Source organism: Capricornis sumatraensis, chromosome 4 (assembly GCF_032405125.1).
Source record: "Capricornis sumatraensis isolate serow.1 chromosome 4, serow.2, whole genome shotgun sequence".
Classification (NCBI taxonomy): Eukaryota; Metazoa; Chordata; class Mammalia; order Artiodactyla; family Bovidae; genus Capricornis; species Capricornis sumatraensis.
The window spans coordinates 91,718,546-91,738,323 of NC_091072.1; the positions used below are offsets into that span (position 1 = coordinate 91,718,546).

Consider the following 19,778-nt stretch of genomic DNA (forward strand, 5'->3'; position numbering starts at 1 on the left):
TGATATTAATAATAAATATTTCAGGTGAAATTTTGTCCACAGTTTGTCTACAGGACCATTAATTCTGAGCTACAATGCTGGCTTTTAATGTTTTCTTTTATTATTAGCAATTTCATCCTTAAAGTCTACACATGCATTAACAACTCACAGTTTCTAGTATGACAGTGAGGTTCAATAAGAAACTAGGTAAGCATCAGGAATTTTTTTTAATGTTTCCTTATTTTTTTGTTTTTGTTTTTACCTATTACATTTGGTACTTCACCAGCAGCAAAACTCTATCAACATTTTTGACATTAATTAAAATTAACTAACCATCTTAAGAAACAGACATGCCTCAAGGAATGAAAGACATGTATTCATTATACAAACTTGCCTTAGATGACTAAGCTTTAGGCATTAGGTTCAATTCTGTGTCAGTCATGTAGCAAATCAATCAATCAAATATTCATTAAGGACATGTCAACATGTCGGCATAGGGCAGAGTACTGTGAAGTCATGAGACAGAACCCTGATCCACAGGGAATTATAGTCCAGTGAATTTTAAGGTATAAGTTGATATAATGCCCACATGAGTATTTAGAGAAAACAGGCAACTAGGATCCCACTAAGTGATTTAGACCAATAGTTTTATACTTTACTGACCCAGTCCTACATTTAAGTGGAGCCACAAACCCCAAGATCATTTACCTTAACCATTTTCAAATTTCTGTGTAAAAAATTAGATGAATGTAATGAAAAGTCAGTATACAAGTAATTTTAGCTTGGAGGGTGGTATATTCAAATCTAGTTTTTCAATATGAGTATGAAAGAGAGGTACACTTGAATCACATGCTTACATGTCTAATTATTGAAATGCTGCAGTAAAAAATACTGCTGGTGCAGATATTCATCACTAGTTGCTGTCTGGTTAATCAATAACAAATCAAATTGCTAATGAAAGAGCTAAACCAACAGTGATTTATTGTTTAAGAACTAAAAAGAATAGAAGCAATTTCAATCTGAAGTCACCTCAAGACAACTGATGGTATGATGGTAACAGATGTCCTTCCCACCGTTTGCAGGAATTTCAAATATCTGTGCGTTCATGCTTTGTAAGAGTTTTTAAAATATGAGCCTAGACACCTACCTAGTGCATCGTAGGCATTTAATAAATGGAAGAATGATGCCTAGATTTGTGTGGACATCAGGCTCCTCTGTCCATGGAATTCTCCATGCAAGAATACTGGAATGCATAGCCATTCTCTTCTCCAGGGATCTTCCCGACCCAGGTATCAAACCCCAGGTTCTCCTGCATTGCAGGCAAATTCTTTACTGTCTGAGCCACTAGGGAAGCCTTTTAGTTTATGAGTACCAGATTTTTGTAGGTTTTAATAACTCCCTTAGTGTATTGGTTGAACACAAAAATTTGTCAAATTTTGCAAAATGTTTAATGAGCATAAATAAAGAACTTATATTTGAAACCAATTTGAGGCCCATCTGGAGGGTCTTCCATGCTCAAAAGGTGGCCAGTACCCATCCCTTAAGAGTTATTGGTTAATCACAAAGAGAGTTGCAGAATGAAAAAGTACTGTGGATAAATGCTGTCATGGCAGATAAGACATTATGGCATAGGAGGGATATGAGCTTAACTTAGATCAATGGGGAATACCAGGACATTTCAAGAAGGAAGGAGAGGGAGATAATGCAGATGAAGCATGTTCATTTAGTGCTAGAGAATTTCTTCTTACTCACTTAGGATGGGTCTTTTAACAGTAAGCCAGGCCTTTAGCTGATAAATTGAATTACCTTTCTCATGCTGTATGTCACGATTCAAAAACCTTGACTGTATAAACAATAGAACCTTACACCCATAAAATAAAAAATGTTGTTCCAGCCTAAATCATGGAGAGTTAAATTTGTGTTAATTCCTTTGCCACCAAGCAGAAGATGGTTTAGATTAACAGGAAGAAAATCAGTGAACTTATTTACAAAACAGAAATAGAGTCATAGATGTAGAAAACAAGCTTATGGTTACAAGGGCATAAGGAAGCAGGAGAGGTAAATTGGGAGACTGGGATTGATATATGCACACTAGTATATGGAAAATGTTGTTCAGTTGCTCAGTCATGTCTGACTCTTTGCAACCCCATGGACTGCAGCACACCAGGCTTCCCTATCCTTCATCATCTCCCAGAGCTTGCTCAAACTCATGTGCATTGTATTGGTGATGCCATCCAACTATCTCATCTTCTGTTGTCCTCTTCTCCTCCTGCTTTCAATCTTTCCCAACATCAGGGTCTTTTCCAATGAGTTGGCTCTGGGCATCAGGTGGCCAGAGTATTGTTACCTATATGTCAAAGTATTAGTTACCTATTTTACATAGGACTTACTGTGTAGCACAGTAGGGCTTTCCTGATGGGCTTAGAAATTAAAGAATCTGCCTGCAATGCAGGAGACCTGGGTTTGATTCCTGGGTTGGGAGAATCCCTGGGTTGGGAGGATCCCCTGGAGAAGGAAATGGCAACCCACTCCAGTATTCTTGCCATGGAATTTTTTAATTCCGTGGACAGAGGAGCCTGGTGGGCTACAGTCCGTGGGGTCACAAAGAGTTGAAAATTGAGTGACGAACACTTTCACTTTCACTGTATAGCACAGGAACCTCTACTTAGTACTCTGAAATGACCTATACTGGAAAAGTATATAAAAAAAGACTGGGTATATGTATATGTATAATTGATTCACTTTGATGTACAGCAAAAACTAATACAACTTTGCAAATCAATTCTAGTCCAATAAAAATTTTTAAAAATAGGTAACATTTTGTGATAAATTAAAAAAAAAACAGGAAAAATCACTCTACTACTAATTTGCTCTTCACTTTGGATGAGGCAATTTCTCTAGTCATTTTCAACTGTAAAAACTGTAGCTATGTGTACTCATTTAACATATGGAGCCCAAATTCAGATTTGGTCTACATTGTGTCCCTGGCATTGATATTTTTAATAAAGCATGCCAGGTGGTTGATGTTAATGAGCAGCTAAGATCTAAAATACCAGTGGGCTCTGAATGGTCTTTATTTTGCTTTATAGCTCCAAACATCTAGCACCTAAGTGAACCACAAACTAAGCTTGGCTGATTATTTCAAATAATGATAAAATGTCACATATCAAGTAGCTTACAGTTACCTCTCTCACATTTTGACATGTATCCACAGTTAACATACTTGTATTTGGACATTTGAATCAAAATAGTGGAAAAGTTTCTTGCTGTCTTTAGCCTTTATCTTTTTCTGAATCAAAATCCTTCAAAGGAAAGTAAACCTATCTTTTTATAATTACTTTGCAGAAAAGAAGTTACATGATGGTATTTATATAAATATGGTTAAGCATGTGCTGTAACTTGTCATAATTTTCATCAAAAATTTTCTTCTGAGAAAGTCGTGAATTTCCTATTTTAAGTAAGGGGGCTCAAAGAAGCCATCAAACTGAATTAAAAAAAATACTGAAATGGAGCTTTTACCAATCAATCAGACTGAATAAATCACTTGTAATAGACATGAACATAAAGGAAACATTTGCTTTCATCAGGAACCATGAATGCCTTTTAATTTTTCTCTTAGGCTAGGTTCTTTAGGTCAACCTCTCTACCTGTACCAAATATGGGAAATGTCAGTCTGTTCAACCAGGCAAATATTAAAGAAGAAGTTCTTAATGGTAACACTAATATTTATCAAATACTGGCAAACTAGAGACCATCCGGATGGGTGGCCAGGAAGGTGATGTATGAGGAAATCAAGTCAGACAAACAATAGTGAAAAAAGTGGAAATGGATAGAAGATGGTTTAAGATGGCAGGGTAAGAAGATCCTGAACCCACTTCCTCCCACAAATACAGCAAATATACAATTACATATAAAATAGTTTACTCTGAGAAGAACTGGAGAAGTAGCTGAATTCCTGCTTCCCCAAAAAGGATAAGAGGGCCATATCAAGACAGAGATTGTCCTTCAGGACTGAGGAGATAGCTGTTTTGCATAATAATAGAAACAGAGAGTCAAGCAAAATGAGGAAACAGAAGAAAATGTTCTAAATGAAGGAAGAAGGTAAAACTTCAGGAAAAAAAAAAAAAACCTAATGAAATGGAGAGAAGTAATACACCTGATAAAGAGTTCAAAGTAATGGACATAAAGATGCTCACCAAACTCAGGGGAAGAATGAAGAACACAGAGAGAACTTCAACAAAGAGAAAGAGCATGTAATAAGGATCCAAACAGAAGTCACAGAATTGAAGAATGCAATAACTGAACTGAAAATACTCTAGGGAGACTGAATGGCAAACTAGATGAAACAGAAGAAGAGGTAGGTGACCTGGGAGACAACAGTAGAAGTCACTCAAACAGAATAGAAAAAGAAATTTTTAAAAATGAGGATAATTTAAGGAACTTGTGGAACAGAAAGCATACTAGCATTGATGTCTATGGGGTCGCACAGAGTCGGACACGACTGAAGCGACTTAGCAGCAGCAGCAGCAGCAGCAGCATTGACATTCTAGGGGTCCAGAAAGAGAAGAGAGAAAGAGAAAGGGACAAAAAAATTATTTGAAGAAAAGGGTCACTAAAAATTTTTCTAACTGGGGGAAGGTAACAGACATCCAGGTCCAGAAAGCATAAAGAATCTCAATGAACCCAAAGAGATTCACACCAAGATCATTATAATTAAATGGTCAAAAGTTAAAGAGAGTATCTTAACAACAGAAAGAGAAAGACCACTCATTATATACAAGGGAACTCCCATAAGACTATTAGTTGATTTTTCAGCAGAAAATATGCAGGCCTGAAGGAAGTAACATATTCAAGGTGCTAAAAGGAAAAAACTTCCAAAAATATTCTACCTGGCAAGGTTAACTGTCAGAATTGAAGGAGAGAGAGTTTCCCTGACAAGCAAAAGCAAAAGTAGTTCATTACCACTAAACTGGCCCTACAAGAAATGTTAAAGAGACATCTGTAAGCTAATTAGAAAAAGGCCCTAAATACATGAATATAAAGGCCCTTAATAAGAAAATATATGAAAGAAAAAAATCTCACTGGTAAAGTCAAATATATGGTAAAGGTGGTGGATCAGCCACTTATAAAGTGAATATGAAGGTTAAATACAGAAATAGTAAAATTAGCTATAACTACAAAGATTAGTTAAGGGATACACAAAATAAAAAGATGTGAAATGTTACATCAACACACATAAAATGTAGGAGGTGCTAAAAAGGCAGTGCTTTTAGAATGCACTAATACTTATTTTGAAAACCCCATTTTTAATGGAGGCCACTTTAGCCACTTGAATTTTTTTAATATTTGGATTTTTTTTTTCTTTTCCTTTAGTTTTTGCTTCATTTCACATTGTAGACTCACCTATATTATAGCCCAGGTTGGTTGGCACCAGGTGTACCCACCTACACTTTGTCCATAACCAACAACTGCTCTAACTGGACTAGTATTTGTAATTACTTGATGCTCTTGTCATGCTAGCTGTTAAGCATTTTATAGCTCACCCGTAATTACAGCCACATATTTATTTAGAAGTGGGGAAATGTTGACATCAACAATATATTCTATATAAAATGAATAAGATTTTTATTATGTGCCAGAGAGAAAGCATATATGTTCCTTCACACAACAATAAAATGTATTTTAGTTTCTCCACTGGCATTTTGTAAGTGAATTTTTTAATGGCAGCAATAAAGAGTGCTTTTTAAAGCTGTATTCCTTTTCTTTGCTAGGGGGAGCACATGACGATAGAAATAAATCTCGTCCAGTGGTAATAACCTGTGTTCGTCCAGGAGGGCCTGCTGACAGGTAAACTTCTTTCTGTGTCACTATCCAAATGGACTAAATGAAGCTGGGGACTTTAGCAGAGAACTTGATGAATTAAAATTTTCATAGTAACAGATAGATATTAAATAAATATGTTGGAATGTGAAAACAAGAGCGTTCAGGCTGAAGAATCAGAAGTAAGTTTGACCTCAGATTCAGTGCTTATCACCCTATGTTTGGCGTGTGACTGAACAGTTCTCTGCTCACTTCCCTCCAGATGTAAAATGTAGAGGGTAATGCCTACTTTCAAGGTTTTTCATTTTATTAAGGATTAGAGATTTATGGTGCATTGCAGGGGGCCTGTCATACTGGAGGCATTTAATAAAAAGCATCTGGCCCTTTTACAGCAGGTCCTTGAGATGTATCCTTTCCAATTGCTAATGTCCTAACCTGGAAAGATACATGATGGGGTTCTGACTCTTACTATTGCCAACATCCTTGTCATGATTATTATGCCTTGATGATGACTATGAATGTCAAAGTAGACATGACTTTTAGTAAAAGGGAAGGAATATTGTTGGTGTTAGTGTTTCTTCCTTGCTAATTTGAAGATTTCCTACATAAACCTTTTGGATGGAGAAGTCCCAAATGAACACATACCTTAGATGTCTCAAGAGATACTTATCTTTGTATTAACTTCCCACAACAAAAGTCTGCTCCATAATGGTAGGGAACACAACTCCTGCCACTGGATAGGAAAGAAGAGGAAAATGCACTGATTACCCCCAACTCTGCACAGAATGTTTCAGCCTAGAATGGATTTTTTAAAACATTTCATAAACACTAGATATAGCAATAATAATAGTAAATACTGCTTGTTAAGTGATTACCATGGGCCAAGAACTGTGCTAAATACTTAGCAGACATTATCTTATTTTATCCTCACAACTATTCACTAAATGAGATATTTTTATCCACATTTACAGATGACTAAACTGAGGAACCATATGCTTAAATGACTTGCCAGCTAGGATAGGAATTTAGATTTATTTTCCTTCAAAGCTCATACTCTTAGCTCACTTTTTAAAAAAACTTGAAGTTTAATATACAATAAGAAAATATGAAGACACTTGGGTTCTCCCCTCTGCTCATGTTATTTGCCTTTGTGGAGGATAATACAGAGTATTTTGTTGTTGTTGTTGTTGTTGTTGTTTCTTCTTCTCATGCTTTTCTTGTGAATTATTCTTCCTGGAGCAAATAAGAATACTTCCATTTGTTATTAACATTGTGAGTTGGGGTTGGCAGAAATGTCAAGAGCAGGCTACTAGTTTGTGAACATTTTACCAAATTAATGTAAAACTAAAGGAAACCCTGGGGGCTCAGACAGTCTGCCTGCCATGCAGGAGACCCAAGTTTGATCCCTGGGTCAGAAAGATCCCCTGGAGAAGGAAATGGCAGCCCACTCCAGTGTTCTTGCCTGGAGAATTCCATGGACAGAGGAGCCTGGCAGGCTACTGTCCATGGAGTCGTATAGAGTCAGACATGGTCGAGCAACTGACACACACAAAGAAAACCAGAAATTTTGATAAAATTTTAGACTTACATTACATGGACAGTTGCCTTGGTGAAAGATGTTTAAGACATCATTTTTATTCTTCCCAAAGCCTAAACTTGTAATCCCCGCATTTGATTTTCTCTTCGTTGTTGACTCTCCCTCACCAGAAGGTTATAATCTGGAAGCCTCTCTGGCTGCACTGTAGTGGTGTCAGTATTGTGCTGAGGCATCTTCTCCCACTCCCTTGAGTGTCTGTGTCTGCAGAAGGGAGAATAGTATTTGCCTGCCTTTTCCAGGGAATATGAGACTGAATCAATTTAATGATCATCAAATGGCCTTATAAATCAGTAGGAAAATGCAGAGACTAGGGAAATTTTTCACCAGCGTTCTTTCTCCAGCTTGGGTTCACTGGTGATAAATCGAATGGAATCAGCAGGCTTTTCTGCTCACCAAGCTTTGGGAAAATAGGTGAGTGCTATTTCTTTGGCTTTAATAAATCAATTTTAGACATTTTGGCAAAAAAAAAAAAAAGCCTAGAAAAGAGAACATGTGCCTTTATTACTCTTGCACCCCAGGAGTTCATCGTGGGTGACTTGGGTACTTGCTATTGTGTTGTTATTTTCTTATTACTGATTTTAATATTGCGGCAATTTTCTGTTCAGGGTTCCTCCTGTTAATGTCACACTTGATGCTTGGACGGAAATGCAAAGGGTGTGGATGGTAGACTGTGTGGAAGAGCCACTTTGGCTAAGTGACTATTAATGTTAAGCCCCACAATGCGAAGTTAATGACTGTTTCTTTATTCTCTCTTCAGAGAGGGCACAATCAAACCTGGTGACAGGTTGCTCAGTGTGGATGGAATTCGACTTCTTGGAACCACGCATGCTGAGGCCATGAGTATTCTCAAACAGTGTGGGCAAGAAGCAACGCTGCTGATTGAATACGATGTCTCGGTCATGGGTATGTTAGATATACTGAGGTTGGGATCTCAGAGTCCGCATCATGTCACTGTCCATTCCTGATAAGCCACTTTGGATTAAGAATGAACTGTTATGTCCTCCTGTAGCAGACAGAATTTCATCAGTGCTGTATTAGTCCTCTGTTTGAGTTCAGGAAAAGGTGAGGGTCGCTTCTCAGCAATTTAGAGTTCTCATGTCGATAGAATCTATAAAAGCACCTCATTCTGTCAGCATGCTTCACCTAGCAATCAGCTCTTACACATAGATTACCCTTTGGCAGGAAAGTATCTTCTCTCTGCAATTCATAAAAACAGTATTATTAATTTAGAGGTGGGTACTTTTTCTTTTACTACATGGAGACTGGAAACAGTAGGAGGTTCCTTTCCTTCTCGTAACTTCGCAATGTGAAGCCAGCTCATCAGAATTAATAGAAATTACCATTTTATCATCAGACTTAGGGACAAAGAAAGGAAAGGGGACATATCACATCCTTGACTAAAATGAGAAGTTGAGTACAGTATCCTTTCCTGAAATAATGATTCCAATAAAAAGTAATTCTATTTCTACCCTGTCAACTATAGTAAAACTGGAAAGGTATTCTCACAAGCGTTTTCAATAGGAAGAGAGTGTCAAAGTTTTGTGTAATGTTGACTAAGGCAGAGAAATTATGAGATAATGAATTGGAACCTGAAGTTGAAACTTAAATCATGCTGTAAATACTTCTTAAAATTTTCAGACCTGATTGTGTGCCTGACTTAACTAGCAAGTTCTATGTTGGTAAAATGTAGCTGAGCAAAAGAGACTTACTCTTAACTGCAGACTCCTTTATTTCCCACTCTGTATGATTCATGTAGAAGAATGTTGCTGGAAAGTGTTCTCGATCTGTCTGCTGGCCCGAAATGTATGAGGTATGAGGCTTCCTAAAAGATGTAAAGTTTGAGAGTTAAAGAGTTCTCAGAGTAAGTGGTGTGATATGCTTTTGAGATGGAAAGGTCAGGGATGAATGAGCTCTCCTCCCTCTGTTCTTCCTTTCCCTTATTTTCTCTTTCTTCCTCTTTTCTTACTCTTTATTTTATATGTCTTTTGAGTTAGACAATTTGGGTTCTGTTTTCAGTTCTACTGATTTCTAGCTATTAGTTTAACCATGTTAGCTTATTTCCCTGTGCCTTAAGTTACCTTCTTTGTCAAATGGAGACTAGCAATGCCTATTTTGAAAGGCAGTTAAGAAGATAAAATAAAATTATACAAATAAGATATATTTTAAGTGATGATCCAGTGTATTATTAATGTTAAAAATTGAAGCAAAAGTTTGACATGTTTAACTCATTCAATCTACAAATATTTCTTTTTTAAATATTTAAGCTCAGTGACAAGTACAAAGACTATAGAAATAAACAAAACAGACCTGGTTTCTGCCTTTATGAATCTTGACATTGACAAGAAGGAGAGATAGTAAACAGGTACATGCCAAACAAACACTCAGAAAGTGTGATCACAGCAGAAAGTAACACAATATTGTAAAGCAATTATTCTCCTGTTCTTAAATTTTATTTTCAACTGGAGGATAATTGCTTTGCAATGTTGTGTTGCTTTCTGCTGTACAGCAGTGTGATAAAGCTGTAACTGTACATACATCCCCTCCCTCTTGAGCCTTCCTCCCGCCCCTTCCAGGTCATCACAGTGCACCAAGCTGAGCCCCCTGTGTTATGCTTGTTTTCCACTAGCTTGCTGTTTTACATTTGGTGGTGTATGTTTCTGTGCTATTCTCTGTTTGCCCCTCCTTCTCCTTCCCCTGTTGTGCCCACAAGTCCTTTCTCTACATCTGTGTCTCTATTTCTGCCATGCAAATAGGTTGATCAGTACCATTTTCTAGATGCCATATAAATGTAATATACAACATTTGTTTTTTTCCTTCTGACTTACTTCTTTCTGTATGACAGATTTTAGATTCATACACCTCACTTCCCAGGTGGCACTAGTGGTAAAGAACCTGTCTACCGAGGCAGGAGACATAAGAAATGCGAGTTCAGTCCCTGGGTCAAGAGGATCCCCTGGAGGTGGGCATGGCAACCCACTCCAGTATTCTTGCCTGGAGAATCCTGTGGACAGAGGAGCCTGGTGGGCTGCAGTTCACAGGGTTGCAAAGAGTTGAACACAATTGAGGTGACTTAGCAAATAAATAAACACAGCAGAAGTTGAGTGTTCCCATTAGATATAAACATTGATATGGATACAGATATTCATATATGTAAAACAATACTTAATAAGGATCTGTGTCCTAATCTTGAGTGGGAAGTTTTAATATCTAAAAATATATCATTTCTCTCAAACGCATCCATAAATTCTGTTCAAAATCTCAGAAGGATCTTCAGAGGACTTTTAAGAGCTATTTCTAAAATGTATATGGAATATGAAAAGTGGAGGGGGGAAAATAGCCAAAATGTTTTTGAAGCAATATAAAAGTAGAGAAACTTGTTGCATCCAACATCAAGACTCATTCTAAAATTGTGCCATTAAGTCTGTGTAATATTTACATGGGGTAATAAATAAACCAATGGAAGAGAGTCCAATGTCGCAGACCACTGCAGAAGTATAGCCTTACATAAGTGGGGAACGACTGAGCTAGTCAGTCAGTGATACTGGGTCAATTAGTCAGCCGCATGGGAAAAAATTCAAGTAATTTCTTACTTTATACCATACCCAAAAATAAAGCCTTTATTTACATAACCATTTCCCAACAGAATGCTATTATAAATAACTGGAATTAATATTCTTTTACCCAAATCTTTGTATTTCTGACTTCATTAAGTCAAAGGGCATATTCCTTTTTAAAATATTTGATAGATAATTCTGGTTGTCTTCTATAAAGATTATACTATTTTATATTACTGCCAGCAGTGTTTTAAATGTACCCATCTCATCAGAGCACCAGATACAACTTTGAATAATATGTTTTTAATTTTTTTAATTTAAGTAAAAAATTGCATTTATATTTTAATTTACTTTAAAAAAATTTTCTAGTGCAAGTAAATGTTTTTTCACAGGAACACTAGCCATTTTTGTTTTGCATTGTCTGCTTATGTTCTGTATTCCTTTTTTCTATTGGAGGCAAGCTTAGTTTTCTTTTTCCTATTGGAGTTTTTTTTTTTTAATTGGTTTGTGTAGCTATGTATCTTTTAAGGATACTGGTTCTTATCAGTGTTTTGTAAAAATTCTTTTTAGTTGTTTATATGCCCTTTCTGACATATGTAAGTTTCTTTTTTAAACTTAGATCTAGTATTTTTCTTAGAATTTAAATATTCATTTTTTCTAAAGTTACCTAATATCCCTGAATTATTTAATAAAGATTCCATCACATGTCCACTAATTTTTAAACTCATACCCTAAGTTGTTAAATATAACTGGACTCCACATCTGGGCTAGCCAGTCTGTTTATATCTAGTTTCAGACCAGATTTCAGCATAGGACTTTTGAACTGAAAGTCTTAGCATAAGAGTTCTTATTGTCATAAAAAGACATTTTAGAGGAGAAAATTATTTATTCATATAATACACTTATTATATTATTCTTCTAAGTTTTGCTAACTTTATATAGCAGGTGAGCAAACTTTGATTTTGATTTTTTTTAAATTTCTATATAAATTCCTTTTTCTCTTTTCTGTTCACCTCTCTTGCACCTGCTGACGTTCTTTCCTCCATCCTTTCCTCTCTCATTCTGTTCTCCATTCTCTTTCTCCCTCCTTCCGTTTCTAGCCATCCCTTTCTTTTTTTGCATTCCACTCTGTTTTTCCCATGTCAATACTTTTCACTATTCTAATTGTCTTACTTAGATTTTTTCTGATATTTCTCTACTGTTATTCTCCTTTTTCTCTGTTTTTTCTTTCTTTCTTTTTCTATTTGTTTTACTAATTATGTTAAGATGGCATTAGGCATAGATATGGTCAGATAATTAAGAATGAGAATTTGTGGAAAGAAGTAAAAATTGCCCTTTAGAAAATCAGAATATGAGATACTTTCAGTGAGAATGGCTGTTCATCAAATACTAACCAACCTTTCCTTTTATAAAAACAAAAAACTCCCCCTGTTTTTGCAACATGTTTTTTTGTTGCTGTTGTTTTTGCAGCTTTTGTCATTCTTTCTCCTTAAAAGGAGTGAAATGAGCGGCTAATACAGCGTAGCCTGCTACTTAATTTGAGAGGTCTAACTGGTATTTCTTTCAAACTATCTGAAAGTCAAAGGACCATTAAAAATAGTTTACCACTCTCATTTTTTGTTTTTGAGAAAAAAATTCTAGTATTTTTAGGATACTTGGAAAAAAATTGGGAGGCCTGGTGTACTGCAGTCCATGGGGTCTCAAACAGTCGGACATGACTGAGCAACTGAACTGCTCTTTGGTAGGGGAGGATGGAATGTTATGTTGAACAGAATGAGTCAAAAAATGGCACTTCCCCAAAGCAGATAATGTTGAGTTGATGAAAGTAATAGATGCCCATTCAAAGACACAGTCAAATGTTAAATATTTTATTCCTACTAACAGCATATGAAAATTTTCATTAATTTCACATCCTCACCAACATGGTATTCTCAGTCTGTTTTATAGTAACTATCTGATGGGTATGTAGTGGGATCCCATGGTAAACTGAATGTATGTTTCCTGGATGAATCATATGAAGCACCCTTTCATTTGCCACTCAGAACATTCTTGATGCTTTAATTTTACTTTTAATACTTCCATTTATTTATATACTATTAAAATGATGTCACATTATAACTCAGGAAGCAGGTGATGTCTATAATCATAAATACAAATATTGATTGTATTTATTTATATGCTACTAAAAATACACAAATTATTTTGTAGGAAACACGTGCATGTGTGTGTGTGCAGAGATATTGATCATCCCTCTGACTCATTGATATTAATCAGATATATTTTTTAGTAAATCTCAGCTCAAAAATTTTAGCATACTCAGTAGTATATTTGGGAAAGCTGTTGAAGCTATCAATTTTATCAACTAAAGTTGAATTTAGTTGGTGATAAAATTTTCCAGAAAATTTATTGTAGTAAGACTGATAAGACAGGGTCTAGGAGGAAGTAAGAGTTTAGTTTATCTGTTCTTACAACTAATCATCATCAAGTGGGTGTGTATAGAAATATCAGTGTTTATCTTGTAGGTGTAAAATGAAGTTATTTCATGATATCATCTTACCTTACCAAATTACATTATGAATCTTTAAGTCACGAAACCTCTTAACCTACCTGTGGTATTTTTCTGAGTTCCTGTAACTCATGACTTTTGACTATTTCTCTGCTTGGCTTCAAATTTTTCCTTCTATTTCCTTGGACTAAATCAGCATGCAAAATCAAGAATACTGAGAAAGATGTTACTTTTTTCTTAGAAATACCTAAGCAAACATAAAATAATATTAATGATTTTCAAGTGATTGTTTCATCAGGGTGGATTTGAATGTTATGAGTCTGCAGAAGAGATGATTACTTTTTTTGCATCCAAAAAGTTGTATAGGTTTATTGGTGTTACTGCACTGAATCTTGGCTGTGCTTTGCATTTCATTTTTCCAGAATATGAAGATCAAGATATATAACTTCCACTAGTCACTTCTCAGTCATAAGTACCAAGAGTAAATTGACCACTATTTGTATTTTCTAGGGGCAAATCAGTTTCTTCCAGATCATCTCAATTTACTAGAAACTGGATTTTTCAAGGGCCTTAAAAGTATTTATGATCCACATGCTTCCTTGTGAGTCCCCAGCACCTATTCACAGAAACCTTCTCCTATTCATAGAAAATATCATAAACAAAAGCCCAGGGAGTTTCCTATGTAAAAGAAGTCTAACTTTTAAGTGGCAGCAGCAGTTTATTAAGAATGTTACTTTTCTATGATTAAAAATAGATTTTCTTATACTTTTTCCATTTTTATCTAAAAAATGAATTTTTGCAGAATCCTCTTATTCCTACTAACCTCACTTACTTTTACATATTTGAATTCAGGGCCACTTGTCCTATTTGGGAAATAAAAGAAGTAGGTAAGGATAAAGTTACCCTAAGCTTTAAAAACTAGATTTTTTATTTTAAATGAATAGATTTGTTTTTAATTTACTTTCATAGTATAGTAACACAAATTAAAAAGTGCTAAGATTTTACTTGTACAGCTTGCTGAATTTTCACTTATATATTTTCTAGCCAGGTCAAGAAACAGAAAATAGCAACCATCATCACCAGAATCCACACTGTGACTCCTCTCAGTTGCTACCACATCTTTTCTACCAGTTTGACTCCTGTCTTAACTTCCTAAGCCTTAAATGTATTCTCCTAATTCTTGAACTGTCTGTAATAGGAATCATATGGTACATTTCTTGGGTATTGGGCTTCTTTTGAAGCAATTTAGATAATCTGATTTGAGTGTAAGAGGTACTCATTGACAATACCTGAGTAACACTAATGTAAGAATAGAGTACTTTGGAATATCATTCAGGGGCTACTTCTAGAAGTTTAGTATTACATTTGGTATGAAGAGCATGAATAGTGGTATCAGAGTGGGAGTGACATGGAATAGTAAGTTAATATTTATCTTTTCCTCAAGGGCCCATTTAACAATATTTTAGGTGATATCCGTGTGATAGAATCAGAAGGGTCTTTTCAGTCTTTTGAGCCATTTGTAAAATGAGGGGACTTAGACTACATCGTTTCAAAGGTCTTTCCAGCTCCAATATCCTATGGCTCTTTGAATGTACTAGTGTCTCTTAAAAGATTTCGGAAGTTAACCTTTTTTTATTGATGTAATCAAAATAAAATATTATAAATAAAAATAGTTTAAAATAACATTTAACTCTTGTTTAAACTGAATTAAATTGGCTTCCCTGGTGGCTCAGACAGTACAGCGTCTGCCTGCAATGCAGGAGACCCAGGTTCGATCCCTGGGTTGGGAAGATCACCTGGAGAAGGAAATGGCAACCCACTCCAGTATTCTTATCTGGAAAACTGCATGTACGGAGGAGCCCAGTAGGCTACAGCCCATGGGATCGCAAAGAGTCGGACACAACTGAGCCACTTCATTTCACTTCACAGGTGGCATTAGTGATAAAGAACCTGCCTGCCAGTGCAGGAGATGTAGGTTCAGTCCCTGGATTGGGAAGATCTCCTGGAGAAGGGAATGGCAACCCACTCCACTATCCTTGCCTGGAGAATTCTTAGAGAATCCCATGGACAGAGGAGCCTGGTGGACTATGATCCATAGGGTCACAAAGAGTCGAACCCAACTGAAGCAACTTAGCACACAAAATGATTAAAACTTAAACCACTATTCTAAAAGGAAAGTTGGTCATTTCCTTTGTTGGTTATGTCAAACAGAACAGTCCTACTTCCAGTTACAAATTTCCCAGAGATTATTTTCCATTATTCCCAGAGTAGGCATAAGGCCAACATGCTGCTGTGAAATCATTATCTGCAAGGATCTTGATACTGGCATTCTGAGACATTTAATAAATTAATGAAAAGTTGGTTAAAATTCCCTCACTTTCAGATTACATATTATACTTTTAAAATTAAACACATCCCTGAAGGGGGAAAATTAGCCCTTTAATTTAGTGTATTTTAAAAGATGAAAAACTGACTGAACCCCATCAGGGGAAATCTCTCATAGAATGGTTAAGTTTCTTTGAAGTCATGTGCATGTATTAGGTAGACTAGAATTGCATTTCCTTTTCAGAAGAGTAGCAGACAAGCACTTCAACTGACCGTAAGGGCAGTTCTAGGCCATCTTTTTAGAGTACTACCAAAGTACTAGTCAAGCTTACTTTTCTCTGTGGTTGAATACTAACTGTATATTCCTCTTTGTAAAATGAACTTAAACAACCTTTTTTTAAAAGAAATTTTATTGAAATATGGTTAATTTACAGTGTTGTGTTAGTTTCAGGTATAAAACTGAAACTTTTTTATATGTGGTTTATATATATATATATAAAACTGTATATTCTGTTATATACACATATACATACACACACACACACACACACACACACACACACGTATATATGCGTGAGTTAAGTTGCTTCAGTCTTGTTCAACTCTCTGCAACCTTATGGACTGTAGCCCGCCAGGCTCCTCTGTCAATGGGATTCTACAGGCAAGAATGCTGGAGTGGGTTGCCATGTCCTCCTCCAGGGAATATTCCTGAATGAGGAATCAAACCCGCATCTCTTATGTCTCCCACATTGGCAGATGGGTTCTTTACCACTAGTGCTATTTGGGAAGGCTATATATGTATAAATATGTAAGCTCAGATTCTTTGGGGGATTCTTTGGAATTCACATATACACACTACTATATACAAAATAGATAACCAACAAGGGCCCACTATAAAGTACAGTGAACTATACTCAGTATGTTGTCATAACCTATAAGGGAAAAGAATCAGTCTTTTACTGGGGAAAATTACCCTTCTTTAGACCTTCCATTAACCATTATAGTCTACAACTATAGGCTATAACATCCAAAGAAACAGAGACCATTGATTTCCTTTTTAAGCATGAAACTCTTCTACCTCTTTTCTCCATATGTTAGTTATCTTTGTTCAGTGCCTGGTTCATAGAAGAATTATTACTTGAGTTATTTCGTTTTTAGAATTATTTGTGGTATACCAGAAGGTATTAAAGTGTCAAGTTGACCCCAGCAATCGTAATATCGAAAGACTAAGTCACTTGTATATCACTAGTGGTCTCTGTAGTTTCGACACTGAAAATGGCTAGCAGATGCCCTACTCCTGTCACTCAACATGGTGTCGCTGCTCATGTAATGACACTCGCTGTTAAGTCCTTCTGCCCCCTGGATCTTAAATGATAGGCTTCTTAACCACTGCATTATGATAGAAACCTCCTTGATCTGTCTTCATGAAGTCAGAAGATCAGAGCACTTTGGTAAGGATCCTCTGGCTCACTTTAAGGTGATTGAAGAATTTCTATACTATGCATTCTCAGAAGCAGATTGAGGTCAAACTCTTAATATAAGTTTCCTGAGAAAGTACCAATACCCAGCATCCTCTTTCTGTAGCATCTAGTTCTCATCACCAGATGTGTTGGTAGCAGCAAAATAAGAAAGGAAAAGGAAGGAAAAAGAGAAGGAAAAGCCAGTAGGCTTCTACCTCATCTCGGTGGGAGCACCATATCCTGGCATTAGTCCCACTTGAAATTACTGTGATGTCTAATGGAGTAATTCACAAGAAACACCCAATAATTAACTACTGAAAAGACCACACATCCTAAAGAATTACTTTATTTTAAAACAAGTAAGTTGCAGGGGACCCTCGCAAAATTTTTCCCTCAACCACTTTACTTTTCCTGTCTTTAAAAATACTCTCTTACAACATTGCCATCTGTTCCTACAGTTTCCACCACCATCTCTGTGTGGACGTCTCCCCACACTATAAAATAAAATCCAAAGTCTTTAGTCTGACACTAAGACTCTACCCAAGCTTATCCAGACCAATCGTTCTAGTTTGGTTTTTTGTTGTATTCCTGGAAATCCATGTGCGTCAGCCTCCTTGGACACTGGATGATTTGTGAGCAGTGTTTTACCATGTATGTGCTTTCCCTCGTGACTTTCATCCTACCTGGACACATTACAGTATGGTGGTTAAAGAGCCCAGACTTGAGTCTGGCTGTCAACCTCCTAGACGTATGACCTTTCTAAGTCTCAGTTTTCCCATCAATTAAGTTGGGATTAGTCATGGTGATGTTTTCTCATGGTTACAGTGGTGTTTAAAGTTGTTAGGACATTCAAAGTACTTGACACATTCCTAGAACACATCGAAATTTTAAAACATGCTTCTAATATCATTGTCTTTATTACTGTTTATTTATCTACTGTTACGCTAGGTCTTATGTTACTGTGCACACATTTTCTTTAGTTGCTACAAGTGGTGGCTACTCTTCGTTGAGGTGGCTTGTCTTGCTTCAGAGCACAGGCTTCAGAAAACATGACTCATGAGCTCTACAGCTCAGACTCAGTGATTGTGGCGCACAGGCTTAGTAGCTCCACAGCATGTGAAATCTCCCAGACCAGGGATCAAACTCGTGTCCCTTGCTTTGGCAAGTGAATTCTTATCCCCTGTACCATCAGGGAAGTCCTGTTGTTGTTGTTTTTATGTCAGCTTTCTCAGTCTCCTATTTACAGCCTTTCAGATTTGATTCTGTTTCTTGAAACCAGACCTGGTAAGCCCAGCTGAGAGCAACTCTCTATCATCTTAACTCCCATAATGTCTTGTCCATACACCTCAGTCTTTACCCATCAGTGTGGTCGTCTAGTTATTTGTAGACGTGACTGTCCTCCTCTATGAGGTTATAAACTCCTCAAGGACAAGGACTATTTCATACCCATACTGTATCCTCTGCAGTACATGGAAGATACTCTTTATTTCTTGGCGAATTGAATAAATGAATAAACAAACTAATGAAGAATATTTGATGTTGAGATTATCATTCTCCTAAATTAATAATGTTCAAAATAATTTCTTATATATTTAGAGCACTTTTATTTTACAGTGTACTTCACTGCTATGATCCTATTTTATCCTTCTCTTACCTGGAAGGAAACCAAGCTTCCTCTTGTTTTTTTGTGAAAACCTGAAAGGATTATGTTGACCACAGGAGTCTGGCACTTCCTGATTATAAGAATCTATATGACTTCTGTGATAGGTCAGTTCACACAAGGCTAGTGAATTCATTTGCAATTTAATCAAACACATCAAAATGCATTCCTAAAAAACATAAAGGGTTTTATTGGTTTCGTGGTCATCACACATTTAATGTTTAATATTGAAGGCTGTAGTTCCAGAAAATTAGATAAGACCTTTCTTGTTAATGTTTGAACATCTTGGGCATTTTCTGTTCCTTCCCAGTGAACGTACATGAGACTGACCTTAAATAAGGCCTTCCCCACAGTTCCCTCTTCTCTTGTCAGAGCTGTTTTTAGGGGCTTTTTAGGGTTTTTTTTTTTCTTTTTTTTAATTTATTTTTTTATCGAAGCATAATTGCTGTACAGAATTTTGTTGTTTTCTGTCAAACCTCAACATGAATCAGTCATAGGTATTTCTCTTTCTGACTTACTTCACTCTGTATAACAGGTTCTAGGTTCATCCACACTCATTAGAACTGACTCAAATGCATTCCTTTTTATGGCTGACTAATATTCCACTAATATGTACTGACTAATATGTACCATAACTTCTTTATCCATTTATCTGTTGATGGACATCTAGGCTGCTTCCATGTTCTAGCTATTGTAAATAGTGCTGCAATGAACAATGAGATACATGTGTCTTTTTCAATTTTTGTTTTCCTCAGGGTATATGCCTAGGCGTGGGATTACTGGGTCATATGGTGTTTTTATTCCTAGGTTTTTAAGGAATCTCCGTACCATCTTCCATAGTGGCTGTATCAATTTACATTCCCACCAACAGTGCAAG

The 19,778-nt window shown here is 36.3% G+C and overlaps 1 protein-coding gene across 4 annotated transcripts in view; it reads left to right on the forward strand.

Annotated features, from left to right (window-relative positions):
• The window catches only part of GRIP1 (glutamate receptor interacting protein 1), a 466,465-nt gene that overhangs the window by 305,160 nt on the left and 141,527 nt on the right, over positions 1-19,778 (forward strand). For all 4 annotated transcript variants that reach the window (XM_068969892.1, XM_068969893.1, XM_068969894.1 and 1 more), the window contains exons 6-7: positions 5,751-5,826; positions 8,154-8,299. In XM_068969892.1, the coding sequence (XP_068825993.1) occupies positions 5,751-5,826; positions 8,154-8,299 (222 nt within the window). The remainder of the gene's footprint in view (positions 1-5,750; positions 5,827-8,153; positions 8,300-19,778) is intronic.